This window comes from Crinia signifera, chromosome 1, assembly GCF_055691185.1.
Source record: "Crinia signifera chromosome 1, ASM5569118v1, whole genome shotgun sequence".
Taxonomy (NCBI): Eukaryota; Metazoa; Chordata; class Amphibia; order Anura; family Myobatrachidae; genus Crinia; species Crinia signifera.
Window position 1 is genome coordinate 336608362 of NC_139217.1, and position 17213 is coordinate 336625574.

A 17213-nucleotide genomic window follows, 5' to 3' on the forward strand; every position below is an offset into this window, starting at 1 on the left:
TGCCAGTTTCAACCCTTCATCTTCTGGCCTGGCTCCATTTCCTGAGAGCCACACAATAACATAAAATCCCTTATCCGTGACAATTTGTACTGACCCAATGGAATCGAGTGGGAATCAGGGAGTGCCCACAGACATTTTCGCCAGGAATTGTTACTTGTCTGGAACAATTGAAGGCATCCCAGTGACAAGTGGCTCAATATATTCAAACTTCAATACCTCTGCAAATAACTCCTATAGGTTCTCCGCTTCTGCTCTGACAGTGCTGGGTCCCCTACAGTCGCCCTTGCCGAATAAATACGATGGGTCTCCCAAGGCCTGTCGTGGGTTCCTTAATCAGTGCGATGTACATTTCACTCTGCAGCCATCCAACTTTCCAACACCCAAGTCCCAAGTTGCCTATATTGTGTCGCTTCTCACGGTCCCAGCCCTAGAGTGGGTCTCTCCGTTATGGGAAAGTTATGATCCACTGCTCTCCGACTATGCTGCCTTAATTTCCACCTTCTGATGGATCTTCGATAAGCCAGGAAGAGTTTCATCTGCGGCTACTGAGATTCTGAGAATCTGACAAGGTGGTCGACCGGTGGGCCAATATATAGTACAATTTCAAACTTTAGCTTCCGAATTAAGCTGGAACGAAGAGGTCCTCGTGTCTGCCTTTTGGAACGGCCTCTCCAGCCACCTAAAAGATTAACTCACTACCCGTGACATGCCTTCCACTTTAGTCTATCTAATATCCCTATGCAACAAAGTGGATCTATGGTCCCAGGAAGAAAAATAGGGCAGATCGCCTCCAATTCCGGTCTTCTTCTAGTCCTGTTTCCACACCCAGATCCAGCGCCTCTTCGACTCTACCACCAGAAGAACCAATGCAAGTTAACCATTTTCACCTTTCCCTGGAGGAGAAAGCTTGTCGAAGAAAAGAGAACCTGTGTATGTACTGCGGGTCCTCCTCTCACCTAGTTTCTGCCTGCCCTTGTCATCCGGGAAACGACCTCTCCTAATCACCATGGGGGAGGACAGATTAGGAGTCCTGTTCATATCTCCCACTTCACCTGAATCCACCATCTTTGTTACCCTTTCCGCTCCTTAGAAGAAAATTAGAGTAAAAGCTTTGCTGGACTCTGGAGCGGGTGGGAACTTCATGTCCTCCATGATCGCTACACAGTTTTCCTTTCCTGTGCTTCCGTTAGACCAGCCCTTGTTCCTTACCGCAGTCGACAACAGTCACAACCCCTAACGTACAGATTACCTTACAAACTCATCCTCCAGATGATGGCAGACACAGCGGGCAGCGGGCTACAGGGTTACTCATGAGATGATGACATCATCATCTCGCGAGTGCGTCTGTCAGGCTGCGGAGGCAGGCCTGGCAGGCGCAACATTAAGCGTCGTGACAGCTGGGCACTGGGGGGACAGGGGAGAGGCGGCACATAGAGCTGGAGGTAGGGTTGCCACCTCTCCCAGATTTCCAGGATTCTCCCGTTTTTGGTGGCAACCCTCAGGGAGACTTTTCCAGTCTCCCAGATTCCGGGATTCTCCCGGAATCCGGTGTCTGAAAAAGCCTCCAGCCCTATTTGCCGCGTCTCCCCCGTCCCCCCAGTGCCCAGCCATCATGGCGCTTAACGTTGCGCCTGCCAAGCCTGCCTCCCCAGCCTGACAGACGCACTCGCGAGATGATGTCATCATCTCGTGAGTAACCCTGTAGCCCGCCGTGCCTTCCTGTCTGCTGGTCATCATGTGCTGGCTGCGGGCTCAGTGCTGCACAGTGCACATGTCCCATGTAGTGTGCATTCCTGGTCAACACCCCATAGTGCTGTTCAGCAGCTTCAAATATACCAGGCACATAAAAGATGTACAGATTGTTCTTTCATACAGTACATTGTGTTTTAAAAATTTGGCACACAATTAAATTTTTTACACTAAATAACAAACTTGTCATTTTATACTATGCCACAGCATGCCATTTCAAATATTAATATCATCATTTCCTCTCTTCAAATATCCATGGGATTTTTGCATGCGAATGGCCTTATGTAGAATCCCCATCCCTTTCTTTATTCCAGCTATCCCCACACTTCAAATGATCCCGTGTTGCTAAGCGCATAAACCTGTTGCTAGGAAACCACAATCTTTTCTGCTTCATGCTGGGAGCTGGCAAATTGTCATTAAATGTCTAGATCTGAGGTCATATTTCTAAGCACATACATTCGTTTACAGCCCATCACTGGAACCTTTATATAAATATCAGTCTGAAAAGTGCAGAAATATAGGGCGCGCTTCCATTGCGCAGGAAGGTACTAGTCAATGGAAATGGTTGATGGATACCACAGTGATGTAAATAACGATTGTTGTCAAAGAGCTGACTTTTAAAGGAATGAATAGTATTTCCGAGACTGCCATTTAGTGATCTGCTGGCATGCAAAAGAGGCGGTCTATTATTTTGACAGAAAAGTCTTTGTCAGATGCTGCATAGGGAATGGGCATGATAAGTGGAAACTGAATGTTCATAAATAATGCTGAGGGAGGTAGAGGAATTCATTGCCAACAATGGAACAGATTGGGCCTCAACCAACTACATGAAGAATCAGAAACATAAAAAATAAAATATTTAAGAAGAATAATTTATTATATACTGGAAGATCCAGAAATGGAAGAGTTAAAATGTATTCTAAAGAACGAAATCCAGAAATGTAAGTAGATCTGAGCAAGCTTTTCATAACACAACATTTTCCACTTACAAAAATGCAGCGCTTTACAAACAAATGATCCTTTAATCTCTATGAATGTTGACAACTGTGAGAAAGCTCTTACACTTTTTCGGCCTTAACAGTAGGGCTGCATGGTGAACCCACTGTTCGGGTAACACTACAATCTTCTTGATTATTTCAGTTTAGCAACACCCTCATGCCCTGAATACATCTTAGAGATAAAACTGGCCATTGCCATCCAGGATAAAAGTAAGTGTAGACTTACTTTTATCCACGAAGGGAGGAAAACTCATTTCATGGTGATCGACCATCAAATCATTTTTCCTCCATGTCCTTACATGCGGCGGGGCGGCGTTTACCTGCTCGCTAGGCAGCGAATATATGCAGCTTAGCAAGCAGGTCTGAATCAGGCCTGATGTTCTCTCTCCAATTTTTGGTCAGCGCTCTTTGCACTTGGCACCATAGTAAGTCGCGCATTTTGAGTCCAAATCACCTGATGCAGCAGAGTATCAGTCTATACACTACGCTACACTACAATATATGCCTTAGTAGTGGAAATGAAGGGAAGAGCCTGAAGGAGGGGGGTGATACAGAGTTGTTTGCAGTGAGCTCAGGCACTGTTGGACTGAATAGAAGTGAGCAATGCTGGGGAGGGAGGTGCTGAAAATGTGCTGAACTGAGCACACTGTGTAAAATGCTTTGCATGCATCTCTTCCGCAAAAAAAGAGGTTCTTTACCACTTTTCTGATCAGACAGTTTGAGTCTTTCTACAGTGAGGTGAACTAAAAAGGTCAATAGCGGTTTAGCATCCAATGCAGTTGAGTGGCAAAGCCCAGAGATGACTGTCAGGGTACTGTCAGTATCTAGTTATGGAGACAGGGGAGTAGAGTACCCAAACATTAGACATTAATCAAGAATTTGTTTCACGCCAAAGTTATGTGTGCCAGCTTGCAAAGTTGAAAACAGAAAAAATATTGATACATTGTAATGTAAAAACAATACAGTAGATATGAGAAAACTGAACTGCGCATGGTTCGCTGTAGCCTTAGCCGCTAGGGCACGCAGCCTGCTGTAAAAGAGGTATGTCTGTTTATTCACACCAATGTATACATTACACAATATCTTTACTACTTTCTGAAAAAAAGAGGTTTCTTTACCATGCTATGTAAAGCGCCGCTTTAACTACTGCAATATGTTGGAGCCATTCATTTACAGTCTACAGCTATCCTGAAATGAAGGAAATGATGCTAGGGGGATGCAGAATTTCACGAAGTACGCAATATTATTGCATTTACCATAAATTGCACTGTGCCGTTAGGCAGGCATTGGTACATACAGTACCTGTACGTGTACATTGTATTATGTAGTTCCATATCCATCCGTGGCTACTCAGAACTGTACTGTAGTTTTCATTTGTGGAGCAATCACCACCTAGTGGTGAAGCATTGGAATTACATGCTTTGGATCCTCTTACACCTTACTGCGCCTTAACGTACCATTCTTATGGCGTGACTAGGATACCTGAATAGGGCGACTGCAGCAATGATGAGTGTGGCTATATCTGTAGATGGGATAGTCAGTCCCCTAGACAATAAAGGATACATTTATAGTATAGCAGCACTGTGAAAATACTTCTCTACTTGTACTTTCACATCCACATCCCACCAACAATACAAAAAAACACAAACATCCACCTTTATCTATCTCTCCTTTCTAATCTTATTAGCTGGTGACATATCACCAAACCCAGGCCCAAACCACCTGTCCCACTCAGATGTCATTGCTTCTAAGCCTAAAAATTCAGCTAACCTCATAAATATCACAAGCCTCCCACCACACACCAAACAACTTAAATGTGCCCTATTGAATGCACGCACTGTTTGCAATAAATTAACATCCATCCATGACCTCTTTATCTCTCACAAATTCAACCTGCTGGCAGTTACAGAAACCTGGCTCACACAATCAGACAAGGCCACGCCTGCAGCACTGTCACATGGTGGTTTCCACTTCACTCACACCTCCAGGCCTGGTAACTGTAAAGGAGGTGGGGTTGGTATATTACTGTCACAAGACTTCACATACTCAGTTCTACCACCTGTTCCTTCACTCACATTTACATCATTTGAAGTTCACTCTATTAGGGTTTTTTCCCCTTTCTCTCTGCGTGTTGCTTTCTATCTATCGCCCACCTGGGCTTCCCAAAACTAAATTTCTAGAAGATTTCTCTGCCTGGCTCCCCCATTTCTTATCCTCTGACATCTCCACTGTCATCCTGGGTGACTTCAATATTGCTATTGACAGTCCACCATCTTTGCATGCTTCCAAACTTCTCTCTCTAACCACCTCCCTCGGCCTCTCCCAGTGGTCTGACTCCTCTACTCATGAGGAAGGCCACTGCCTTGACCTTGTTTTCACCAGGCTGTGCTCAGTCTCTGATTTTACTAACACTCCCTTCCCTCTCTCTGATCACAATCTCATTACCCTCTCACTCTCCTCCATTACCCCAAGCTCACTGACACTGAAATCATGCAAGCCTACTCTAACCCGCAGAAATACTAATGCTATTAATTTTCCACAACTTACCACCTCCCTACAACAACAGCTCTCACTAATTTCTACATTTACCTCTCCTGACTCTGCTGTTTCCCACCTCTACCAGACTCTTTAAACAGCCCTTGATGACGTGGCTCCAGCTACCCATTACACCCCACGTAGGCTTAGATGCCAACCGTGGAACACCAAAACAACAAGACAACTACGAAATCAGTCACGTAAAGTAGAACGCCAATGGTGCAAATCTCGTAGTATGACTGATTTCCTCGCATATAAAACTAGCTACCACTCCTACTGCAATGCTTTGGACGCTGCCAAACAAAAATACTACCAATCTCTCATCTCTTCTCATGCCACCAACCCTAAGCGATTTTTTAACACATTTAAGTCTCTTCTGTACCCTCCCCCTCCTCCCCCACCGGTTATCATCAGTGCACTAGAACTTGCCTCCTACTTTAAGGACAAGATTGATAACATCCGAGATGGAATGGTATGCTCTTTCACAACCTCTAAACCTCTTTCTTTCCCACCTGAACCCTCTGGCACTTTCTCTTCATTTGAGCCCACAAATGAAAAGGAAGTATCCGCACTCTTCTTATCCTCTTACTCTACTACCTCTCCTCTCGATCCTATACCTGCGCAAGTCATTAAAAATCTATCTCCTGTGATTATTCCAACCTTAACTAAAATCTGCAATCTCTCTCTTACTACTGGTACTTTTCCTTCTCTGCTCAAACATGCAGTGATAACTCCTATTCTAAAAAAACAGAATTCTGACCCTAACTCTCTCTCTAACTATCGTCCTATATCTCAACTCCCATGCCTCTCCAAGCTACTGGAGAGACTTGTCTACTCTCGCCTCACAAACTTTCTTAACTCTAACACCCTATTAGACCCACTTCAGTCAGGCTTTCGCTCTCAACACTCCACTCAGACAGCACTGACTAAAGTGGTGAATGATCTGGTAACGGCTAAGTCTAAAGGCCATTACTCACTACTTATTCTTGATCTTTCTGCGGCATTTGACACCGTCGATCACTCTCTTCTCTTACAAACACTACACTTCCTAGGTCTTAATGATACAGCCCTTTCCTGGTTCACATCTTACCTATCTGATCGCTCTTTCAGTGTTCACTTCTCTAACTCTACTTCCTCTTCATTACCTCTGTCAGTCGGAGTTCTGCAAGGTTCAGTCTTAGGTCCTCTGCTTTTCTCAATCTATACCTCCTCTCTTGGCAAACTAATCAGCTCTTTCGGATTTCAGTATCATTTGTATGCTGATGATACTCAAATCTATCTATCAACCCCAAAGTTGTCACCAGTGGTTTTGGGTCGAGTCTCTGATTGTCTCTCTGCCATCTCATCTTGGATGTCTTGTCGCCAACTCAAACTCAATATTTCCAAAACGGAATAACTTATATTCCTGCCAACTAAGAACAGTTACCATTCTGACATCTCCATCGCTGTTGACAACTCGATAATCCACCCTACCTCACAAGCTCGTTGCTTAGGGGTCATCCTCGACTCTGAACTGTCCTTTCTTCCCCACACTCAATCTGTCTCCAAATCATGTTACATGCATCTAAAAAACATATCCAAAATACGACCCTATCTCACGCAAGACACTACCAAATCTCTTATCCATGCACTCATTATATCCCGCATTGATTATTGCAATAGTCTCCTAACTGGTCTTCCCAAGAACAGACTCTCACCACTGCAAATCAATTTTAAATGCTGCTGCTAGGCTGATCTTCCTTGCAAGACGCTCATCGTCTGCTGATCCGCTCAGCCAGTCCCTCCATTGGTTGCCTGTATATTACCGTATTCAATATAAAACACTTCTACTTGCACTCCGGGCTGCTCCCATCCTATGGAATGCCCTTCCACGCACATTAAGGGCAGTATTCAATGAGGCTGATTTGCCAAGTTTTATGGCGATTTTGTGCTATTTTCGTGCTGTACGGCGAATTTTTGACTAAAACGGTGAATCACCCTATTCAATGACCAAATGGCGAATACATTTCAAGGTTTTTATCGCCATGATTCACCGAGTAGCAATCGCTATCTTTTTATGGTGAAGTGGAATGTGAACTTTTAAAATAAAGTGTTTTGTTTTTTACATTTGGTGTAAAAAAATCAGGAATTTTATTCTGAGGAGGGACATGCTATTTTTATTCATGTGCTGTAAGCACATGAATATATATTTAATTTAAAAAAAATATATATTTATTTTTATTTATTTTTTTACACAGCAGCCAGCAGGGGGCCGGGAGCCGAGCCGCTCATTAGATATTCATATATTCACTGCACCCGATCATTACATATGCACGATCGGGTGTAGTGAATACCCGGTCCCCTGTTGGCTATCCCGGGGGGCAGCCTGTGCTGCCTGGCTCCCGGGGAGCCCACCTCCCCCCCACAAACGTTCTGGGGCAGGCAGGGAGACTTCCATCCCCCTGCCTGCCACCATCCTCAGGCTCCCTGTGGCATCACCGCAGGAGTTAAAATTCGCCGGTCAGGGGAAGTGAGCCCCTGACTCGTTGAATACTGGAGCCGGCGAGGCTCCGGAATGCGGCGGGCAGTGGCCAATGTGCAGCGAATCCTAAACAGGATTCGCTGCACATCATCAAAATTCTCATTGAATACTGCCCCAAGACTCTCCACCAGTCTCCAAACTTTCAAGCGTTCCCTGAAAACTCACCTCTTCAGGCAAGCCTATCATATTTAAGTCCTACATGCATAACCCTCCGAGGCACTTATGTATTATATAGCTTCCCTTCTGGACTTGTAACTACTATGCTATTACTGGTGCCTGTCCTTGTGTTTCCCTCCTATGTCCCTATAGATTGTAAGCTTGCAGCAGGGCCTTCCTACCTCCAAGTCTGTCTGTTGTTGCCCAGTTTGTCTTATCACTGTCTACTATTGTAAAGCGCAACGGAATCTGCTGCGCTATATAAGAAACTGTAAATAAATAAAATAAATAATAAAAATTAATTTACGATTACAGTTTTAATAAAACAATATAAATACATATAAATAAAACCTAATTTCACATGAATATATTGTATGTCAGCAAAATCCGACCTAATATCCATGCATGCAGGATAGAGTCTAAATAATGATATAGACCTGTTCCTATATATACCTCCAAGTGAAAAAGCTGCTTGCCAGTGAAACACGTCAATGCTATCTACCTAATATAGCCCACCTATGACAAGTCTTCTGCATCAGCACAAGACAAGCTGTGAAGCCTTCTTATTGTTTACATGAACTGTGGCTTATATGGACACTGTGCTAATTGTGGATCATATGTCCACGGATCTTGCCTAAAGAAACTTTACTCTATTGGTGACCAGAGGTATTTGCAAACAAATACCCTGTACACACTGACAGAAAAATCCCATAGAATATATTTATGTGATCATATGTTTTATTTATATGTATGTATATTGTTTTATTAAAACTGTAATATTCTTATATTAATTGTATTATTCTTTACTATCTTCATAGCTGGGCTATGTGGCTGCTCCAGGACAGGATAAGATACGATCAGGGGTGCTTCTAGAGAGGAGGAGGCCTGTGTGCAGACTGGGCTCCCTCCTCTCTAACCAGCAGTGCTGTAGACACTGGGAACTAGGGTCACTGGAGGATCCTAGCGCTGTACCAGAGTATACTGTGCGTGCGCAAAATGCTAGGAAAATGGTCAGCACACCAACATGGGACTCCAGTGGGCAAGTATTTAAAAATGGGTGCAAGGTGTGGGCCCCTTGGACTGCTCCCATTATAAATATGCCATTGGATAAGATTCAGCAGATGAGAACTTAAATAGGTAAGCTAGTATGGGGGAGTTGCTGGGTATAGATTACTATAGGTGCACTAAGCACCATTACGAGTATTTGTCCTGGGTAACAGAAAGGCTAGTTTCACCCATAGGAATACAGTAGAGAACAGAACCTGTAACTGTGAGTGGGGATGCACTGGAGACAAGGATAATCCAGGTGAGAACCAAAAAGGCGGAGAACAAAACAAACACGTATTTTCTGCACCACAATGCAGGAGACCACTAATGAGGGCCAAATCTGGGAGGGGGGGGGGGGGGGGGGGGGCTATGCTCACACTGCAATGGCCCTAGACGGATAGTAAAGACTGCAAAGAGGCCTGGTGTTCTTTTATGAACAGGTGTATTTTCGGTGCATATTTTACCCTGAAAGCTGATACTTTTACTGGGTGTAAAAGCTAACCATGAAGTGAACCTTGGAGCCTGGGGCCGTGTTGTGGGAAGCCCAGTGTCTTTGGCATTAAGAAGACTGGAAACCTGGGGGCCACGGAAATAAAGTTTTGTTTTATCTATCAGTACAGCAGCGTGACATGGCAAATCCATAAATCTGGACCTGGAAATAAGAAGGTGAAGAAGCTGAAGCCAGAAAGAGGGATTAAGCTGGAGAACACGATAGGCTTTAGTCCGGGAATGAGGCTGGAACCAGAGAGGGAAACAGTACAGGAGTCAGAGAATTAGATGAGACTGGAGTGGTAGAAATGACGATAGGAATGGGGCTGGGAGCCAAAGAGGTCGATGAAACTGGAGCCAGAGGGACAGATAAATCTGGAGAGAGGAGGTATCAGGTTAGAGCCAGGGGGTTGTAGGGCAGGAGTCGGAGATAGGGGGATGGGGCTGCAGCCGGAGAGGGTGATGAGATCAGTGAAATGGGAATGAGGCTGGAGCTGAAGAGGGGGGTTAGGTTGGAGACAGAGAGGGAAGTTACACTGTGGTGTAGACAGAGAGGGGGATCAGGCTAAAGCCAGAGAGATGAAGACTGGGATGGGTCTGGAGAACAGACAGGGATGTGTCTGGAGAATGGAGATAAATGGCCAAAAACTAGCTTATACCTACCTATACAGGCCTCAATATTTCTGTTGCCAGCCCTGCTTATACCTGTAGAGTATCTTGGATCCTATCAAAGAGTACCCTTGAGGTCCTGTAGTGTTCAACAGTATTGTACAAACTCATTCATTAGGGTCTCAATATAGAGGTCACAACATAGTACACTTCACGCAAATGTTATTGTCACAAGACTGATCATCATGGCTGGAAACTAATAAAATAATTTGTCTTATAAAATAGGCTATGGGTTACAATCACATTGGCAGCTATTCTAATAATATCCCTTACTCCCAGGAGAGCTGCATCTGCCCTTCTCATTGGTATGAGATGAAGAAAGTAGAGCAGACAGTTTGTTTTCTCTTGACCGCCTTTCATACCGTTTACCTTTGCAGTGAAACAAAATAGAACATCCCGTAATGGGAGATATTTCTAAACTAAAGAAGGGGTGACCAGCAGTAGATAGCCTGTGGCCACATGGGGCTGTTGCACGCACTTTAACCATTTATGTTATATATGTATGACACCTTCCATTAAAATAGGTATGAATCCTTGGTGTTCACTTTATAATAGAACTTTACCGGGCCTGCATTCATTTTTGTATCAGCAATTATGGTAATTTTTACAAGTGGCCAGGGACATCGTGTTATTGTTGACTTATGCGTAATGGTCTTATGGTTCCACTCACAGGCCTGTGCCCTCTTTCCCCCACATTTCTTTTATAAGCAAAAACAAAAAAAAATGGTATTGTGACGACACTTATGTAGTCTCTTTGAATATTGCATTTCAGTTCCATGGGTTTACTGGTACCATTTTGTGTATAGTAGCTTTATTGTTACCCGTGAGGTTTTTTAAGGCTATTTACTGTTTAATGCTGGTACATGTTCTATCTCTATGAATGTTTGTATATCCTTTCTGTCTGTCACTTACTTAAGAGAAAAAAAAAAAAAAGTTTGACAGGCTGGAAACAAACCTCACCGACACACGCTGGAAACAAACCTCACCGACACACGCTGGAAACAAACCTCACCGACACACGCTGGAAACAAACCTCACCGACACACGCTGGAAACAAACCTCACCGACACACGCTGACTGAGAAAACTCAGCTGGGTGGTCATTTGAATTTGCCCACCCAACTGTGATGTCAGTCCCTAGAAGCAAGTGCATGGGTGGTTGGAAGACCACCTGTACACACAGCCAGATGCGTCAATATACCTAAAGAAAAATCAGTAATCATCTGTGCTGCACAGCTGACGCAATGTGTCTTGGAACGTTGTTCACAGACATACCCGGGAGCACACTCCCGACGATTACCGCAATATATATAGGGCGTTCCATATATAAGCTAGAGTGTAAATTGCTAGGACAATATCCAACCCTGCAAAATCAAGCAAAGAGTAAGTATAACCTTTTTTCGTGATTCATTTAGCCGCAGGACTGCTGCAGCTCACCTGGATCTATTCAATTATTGCCAGCTATCCTGGGTGGTAACTCCCAAGGAAGCACTTAGCTTGGATCTGTCCATGCAACCTCTGGAGCTACAAAGAAAAAATGCGGGGAAATTCCATAGCTCCTGGAACTCCACATACTGATAAAATTGATTTGAGTTGCAGTTCTGTTGGCAAAAACTTCATGTATAGTACCTGGCCTCCAGGACATGGCAGTGCAGGTTGCTCTTGTGTTGGTCCTGCATTATATGTAACTCAAGGTAAATTTCCCCCTGGACTTCTTCATCCGGATTTACACGGCTCAGGTTAATCCAGCTGTCAATACCTGAAGAGCATACAAAGTATCTTACAACCTGACAATTTCACTGCAAGGAATACATGACAAACAGAATAATAATTAATAATAAATGCCAATTCTTTAAAAAAATAGGAATATTTGAGATATATATATATATATATATATATATAGAGAGAGAGAGAGAGAGAGAGAACTGGTGACAGCGGCACTCGAATAAATGACACAGACTGCCAGGGGTTATCACAACGTTTCAAGCCCTTCCAGGCCCTTTATCAAGGTGCAGAAGACACCTTGATAAAGGGTCCGGAAGGGCTTGAAACGTTGGGATAACCCCTGGCAGTCTGTGTAATTCATTCGAGTGCCGCCGTCACCAGTTCTCTATGTAAATCTTCATTGATTGTTTCCCGAAGGGCACCGGCTTATTCACATTTCTGTGATCCTAAATGGAGTGCCACACTCATCAAAATACGATGTATATATATATATATTTGTGTGTGTGTGCAGGGCAACCGAGAGGAATGCCGGGCTCCGGTAAAAAAAAAACCTCCTGCACTAAGGCCATGCCCCCAAAATATTTAGAGGAGGGTGAAAGAAAACTAAAAACTGTAATCTCAGCAGCAGCACACACCTACAGCATGTTCTGTGCTGACAGCAGGCTCTGCATGACCTCTCATGCTATCCGTGAGCCTGCTGTCAGCACAGCACATGCTGTAGAAGTGTGTGCTGCTGTTGCCACCCAGGAGGGATGGAGGGGGAAGGGAGGTGCCAGACCAGGGCCCCTACGGAGTGCCTCCTGGGCCTGGGTAATTAGTACCCGCTCCCCCCCCCCCCCCTCGGCTGCCCTGTGTGTGTGGTGTGTGTGTGTGTGTGTGTGTGTGTGTAAACAGTGGAGAATGCTAGCGACAACACCCCTATTCCCACTTTCTCCAGTTAAACTGCTGTGAGAAGGTGTATTACTCTATGGACCCCATTGTAAGCACTGTATTTACCTCGCGGTTGTGATGCAATATATTCCTTGCTGAGTGATATCTTGCCAATAACATCATCATGTCTGAGATAGGAGAAACACTGAGTTTAGTGTGACTGCAACGGAGTAGGAATGGCATGTGATACAAGTGACAGGAGGTAATACATTAAGTTATGTAAACATTAACACACTGGAACTCAGGAAATAGAATCAGTGAATGTGGATTTGACCAAAAGCAGATGGACGCCCCTTCTAATTTGTCACAAAGCCAAGCATTCTCCAATAGGCAAACATTGGCAGTACAATGGGTCATACTGAAGAACACAGTGACTTTCAATGTGACATTGTAATAGGATGCCACTTTTATAAAAAGCTAGTTTTCTACCCTGCCACACTTCTCTGCTCAACTGTATACACAATTACCAATCACCGGACAACACTACTGTGCAGGCATTTACAGGTGGTCTTTGCATCCAGCTGGGATGTCAGCTCACTGGCGACCTCTGCAGCAAGTGTACAGGCGGCTGACCACCCGTACATACAGCACAATGACCGATATATATGCACAGCTGACACGTCTGTAAATGTTCAACTGCGATGATAAACACCTGCAGACGCAACTATGATATATCGACCAGTGTGTACCCAGCTTAAGAGCAACAAAGGCTCAGGGACAAAGAGGAAAGTCGCACAAATTCCAAATGCGTGTCATGGAACAGGCCCTGTGTCCCTCTTATCGTACCCGGCACTGTCGTCTCATCTGCAGAGGAGCTCCCGCTAGCACAGTAAACATAACCATATTGTTTTGGTTAGCTGCTGGTTATTTGGTGCCTCTACCTGACTTCAGCACTGCATGGCGTTCTGCTACCAGCTCCCCCATTGCAAAAGTGGATTTGTGCACACACTCAGGCACCGCTGGGGTTTTCAAAATATTTTTGCACATGTGCAGTAGCAAATAATCACTCAACTATGCAAAACTGGAATGTGTGTGGTGAGTGTCCACCTCTGAATCCAGTTGTTTGTTGAATGGATAGCTGAAGAATGCTTCCTGTCTAACCACATACTGTCAACTGTAAAATGCTGTTCTGGGGCTTTTTTCTGGTTTTGCCTGAAGCAGTTCCAGTGAAATGAATTCTTCATGCTACAGCATTCAATGACATTTTAGAGCAGTGGTCAGGGAACTCGGTCCTCATTACCCCACGCAGTGCATGTTTTGCAGGTCTCCCCACAGAATCACAAGTGAAATAATTAACTTCACCTGCAGACCTTATAAAATGTGTCTGTGAGTAATTAGTACACCTTTGCACCTGCTGGGTTACCAGCAAAACATGCACTGTGTGGGGTAACGAAGACCAAGTTCCCTGACCACTGTTTCAGTGTGACAATGGACTTTATTTGGACTTGTACACAAAGCCAATGATTTGAATACAAGTATGATGGCAGAAAGTTTGAGCATGCGCAGGCTCTGTTCTGTGAGCTTGCACTAAGTGCCCCTAAGCTGTAGCATGACTGGCATAGGGAGCGCATGTGCTGGTCCCGGTGGCTGGGACCGTGATTTCCCTTCTATGGGCTGTTGCCGAAACAGCCCACATAGAAGCTGGCAACATGTGCTGCACAGAGGTCGGTATTGCGCATGTGCTAGTCCTGGCACCAGTCATAATAGTACAGGTGCCGAGAATGAGAAGGAACCAGGAGGAGCAGAGGCGTCGGCGGGGGGCTGTAGTGACCCACAAATGTTGCTCTGATCCACAGGATCAGATGACATATCAGGCCAAATGTAATAGGGTGTAATAATCAGAATAAATTATTTTTTTAAAACGGCAATCATTTACATGGCAAAATCAATTTAGTTTTTGCAGTGTAACTATTGCTGCTTTAAAATAAATTAAATACCTCACCCAAAATCTCTTACTTTCTGATTCTCACATCCTATTACATTTGGCCCATCACCTAGTGAGTACCTAGCTTTAGCGTGGATAGTACCAACCTGTCAGCTCCTTTCATTATTCAATTCAGCCTGTGACATGTCAGTTAGGAGCCTGGCTAGTACTTTATCTCTCTCCAAGACTTAGTACATCTTTCGTAAAGAGATTAATAAATAAATAAAAAAACTTTTTATACTAAAGAGGCCTACACATGGGGCAATTTCAGGGCATTATCTAAGCTATGTCACTAGAACGGTTAGAAAATGTCCCTACATTGCTTTATATGTAAGGGCCATAGCAATAGCGATGCGCAGCCCCGCACGTTGCTCTAGCCTGGCAATTAATATCCAGCATGCTTCCGGTGGTGGCCGGGGATGGTCGCATCACGTGGAGCTCCGATCTCCCATCCACGGAGCTCCACCATCCCCGGCCTCCGGAGCAGCGTGGCGGCAGCGGCGGGCAGAGAGGAGGAGGTGGCCGGTGGGAGCAGAACGGAGGAGGCGGTCGGAGGTGACCTGCGGCAGGAGAGGCTCCATACCCCCGGCCTCCGGAACAGCGTGGCGGCAGCGGCGGGCAAAGAGGAGGAGGCGGTCGTTGGGATCAGAGCGGAGGAGGCGGTCGGAGGTGACCTGCGGCGGGAGAGGGTGAGAAGTGAGCACCGTGTCCCCCGTGTCCCCTCGGCGCAGGATGCGGCGTCACCCGGCCAGAGGCGGACAGAGCTGTGCTCCCGCCTGCAGCACCATCGATCGAGCAGCACTGCGGGCCCCCCCCCCCCCCCCCAGCAGCTCCATCGGGCAGCGCGGCCCCCCACCCGCAGTAGCATCTTCTCCCCCTCTGGCAGCAACCCACCACCGGCAGCACCATCTGAACATTTGTCCGGGGAACCAACCCCCCCCCCCCAGAAACAACACAGGATCAGAAGATCCCCCGCACACTGCATTGGGGGAATATGGCTGAACAAGGCAGTTTGGGGGCAGGGCAGGTCTCCACATCATATCAGTCTGGCAGGATCCCCCCCAGACAGGCCGCACCGGCCCCGGGTAACTCTGCAGGCCCCCCAAGCCCTCCATCCCCCCTTCCTGACTGACTCTCCCCCGGCCTCACTGACTATTTCTGCCCCCTCCCCCCGCCACCATCACCACCACCACCACCACCCCAGGAAGATACAAGTTGGCGCCGCAAATGGCTGCCTAGGATCTGTGCACTCAGCCATATGTAACCCCGTGTCCCCTATGTGATAACTTAACTGTCTCTGCTTTAATTGCAATGTTTGTGCTCATACTGTTACTGCTACCTTCCACAGCTACTTCAGCGACCAGTGGCGCCGCGGATGGCTGCCTAGGCGCTGTGCTGATCGGCGGGCTGCGTTCCCCACATGTAATGTCTCAATGTAATGTATGTAATGCCCCCCCCCCCTTTTTTCATCCCTGCTGTTGCTGCACTGTATATCCACAAAAAATTCCTAGTGTGCGCAAGCACACATGGCCAATAAAGTTGATTCTATTCTATCTATTCTATTAATCGCCGGCACACAGCAAAGACACATCTAGTATCACTCAGAACCTTCAGAATATCTCCCCATGTGTAGGCAGCTTTAGCCTTGCAGAGTGATAAATTACCAATCAGCTCCCAATTGCCATGCTACAGGCTGTGTTTGAAAAAATACAGTTAGGAGCTGGTTGGTTGGTGGTTTATCTCTCTCCTATTACTCTCCAAGACATAGTACATCTGGCTCAGAGTTAGCAGAAGAGGAGAGCATGAATTTGATGGTTGTTATTATTTTAAAGACTGATGCAACGGCTTGAATACATTCTTAAAATGCCCTGCACATAGAAATTATTTCACATTTATAGATAATGCTCTGCAAAAGGAAGAAATATTTCCTCACCCAATTGTGTCTTCATCCATGACATAAAAGGAGAGTGTATGGAAACCAAGGGGGAGGTGGAGGGTGAACTCTTCACCCCAAAATGGGTTCAGATCCTTCCAGACAGTGGCTGTGCTGTATGTGAGCAAAAAAAAAAAAGATTTATTTATTTATTTATTAACAGGCTCTTATATAGGGCACACAAATTCTGCAGCGCTTCACAGAGCATAGTTATGAGCAAAAACACATAACAAATTACGATACTCTTTACCTAGAAGGGCGCCAGCGATTGAAATCGCGGTCGTCGGGGGTAAAAATCGCGGTCATCGCGGGCATCGCGGGTAAATCGGGATGGCCGCGATGCCCGCGATGACCGCGATTTTCCCATAGGGAACAATGTTAAAACGGCAGATTGACCGCGATTTTACTGTTAAATGCCTCAATGGACCCAATTTGGGGCCAAATAGGCCAAATTAACCCTTAAATGTCCCCCCAAATTTTTAACGCCACCCCACGATCCACGCCAACCCGAAGCGTGGCGAGCGCAGCGAGCCCGCGA

The 17213-nt window shown here is 45.5% G+C and overlaps 1 protein-coding gene across 2 annotated transcripts in view; it reads right to left on the reverse strand.

The window, feature by feature from the left end:
- Positions 1-17213, reverse strand: part of RASAL1 (RAS protein activator like 1) — a 93721-nt gene that overhangs the window by 24602 nt on the left and 51906 nt on the right. The window contains exons 3-5 of one of the 2 annotated variants that reach the window (XM_083145468.1): positions 16676-16789; positions 12885-12946; positions 11793-11922 (exon numbers count right to left, since the gene is read on the reverse strand). In XM_083145468.1, the coding sequence (XP_083001594.1) occupies positions 11793-11922; positions 12885-12946; positions 16676-16789 (306 nt within the window). Of the gene's footprint in view, positions 1-11792; positions 11923-12884; positions 12947-16675; positions 16790-17213 lie in introns of those variants that run through there. The other variant, XM_083145474.1, reaches the window with a different exon arrangement.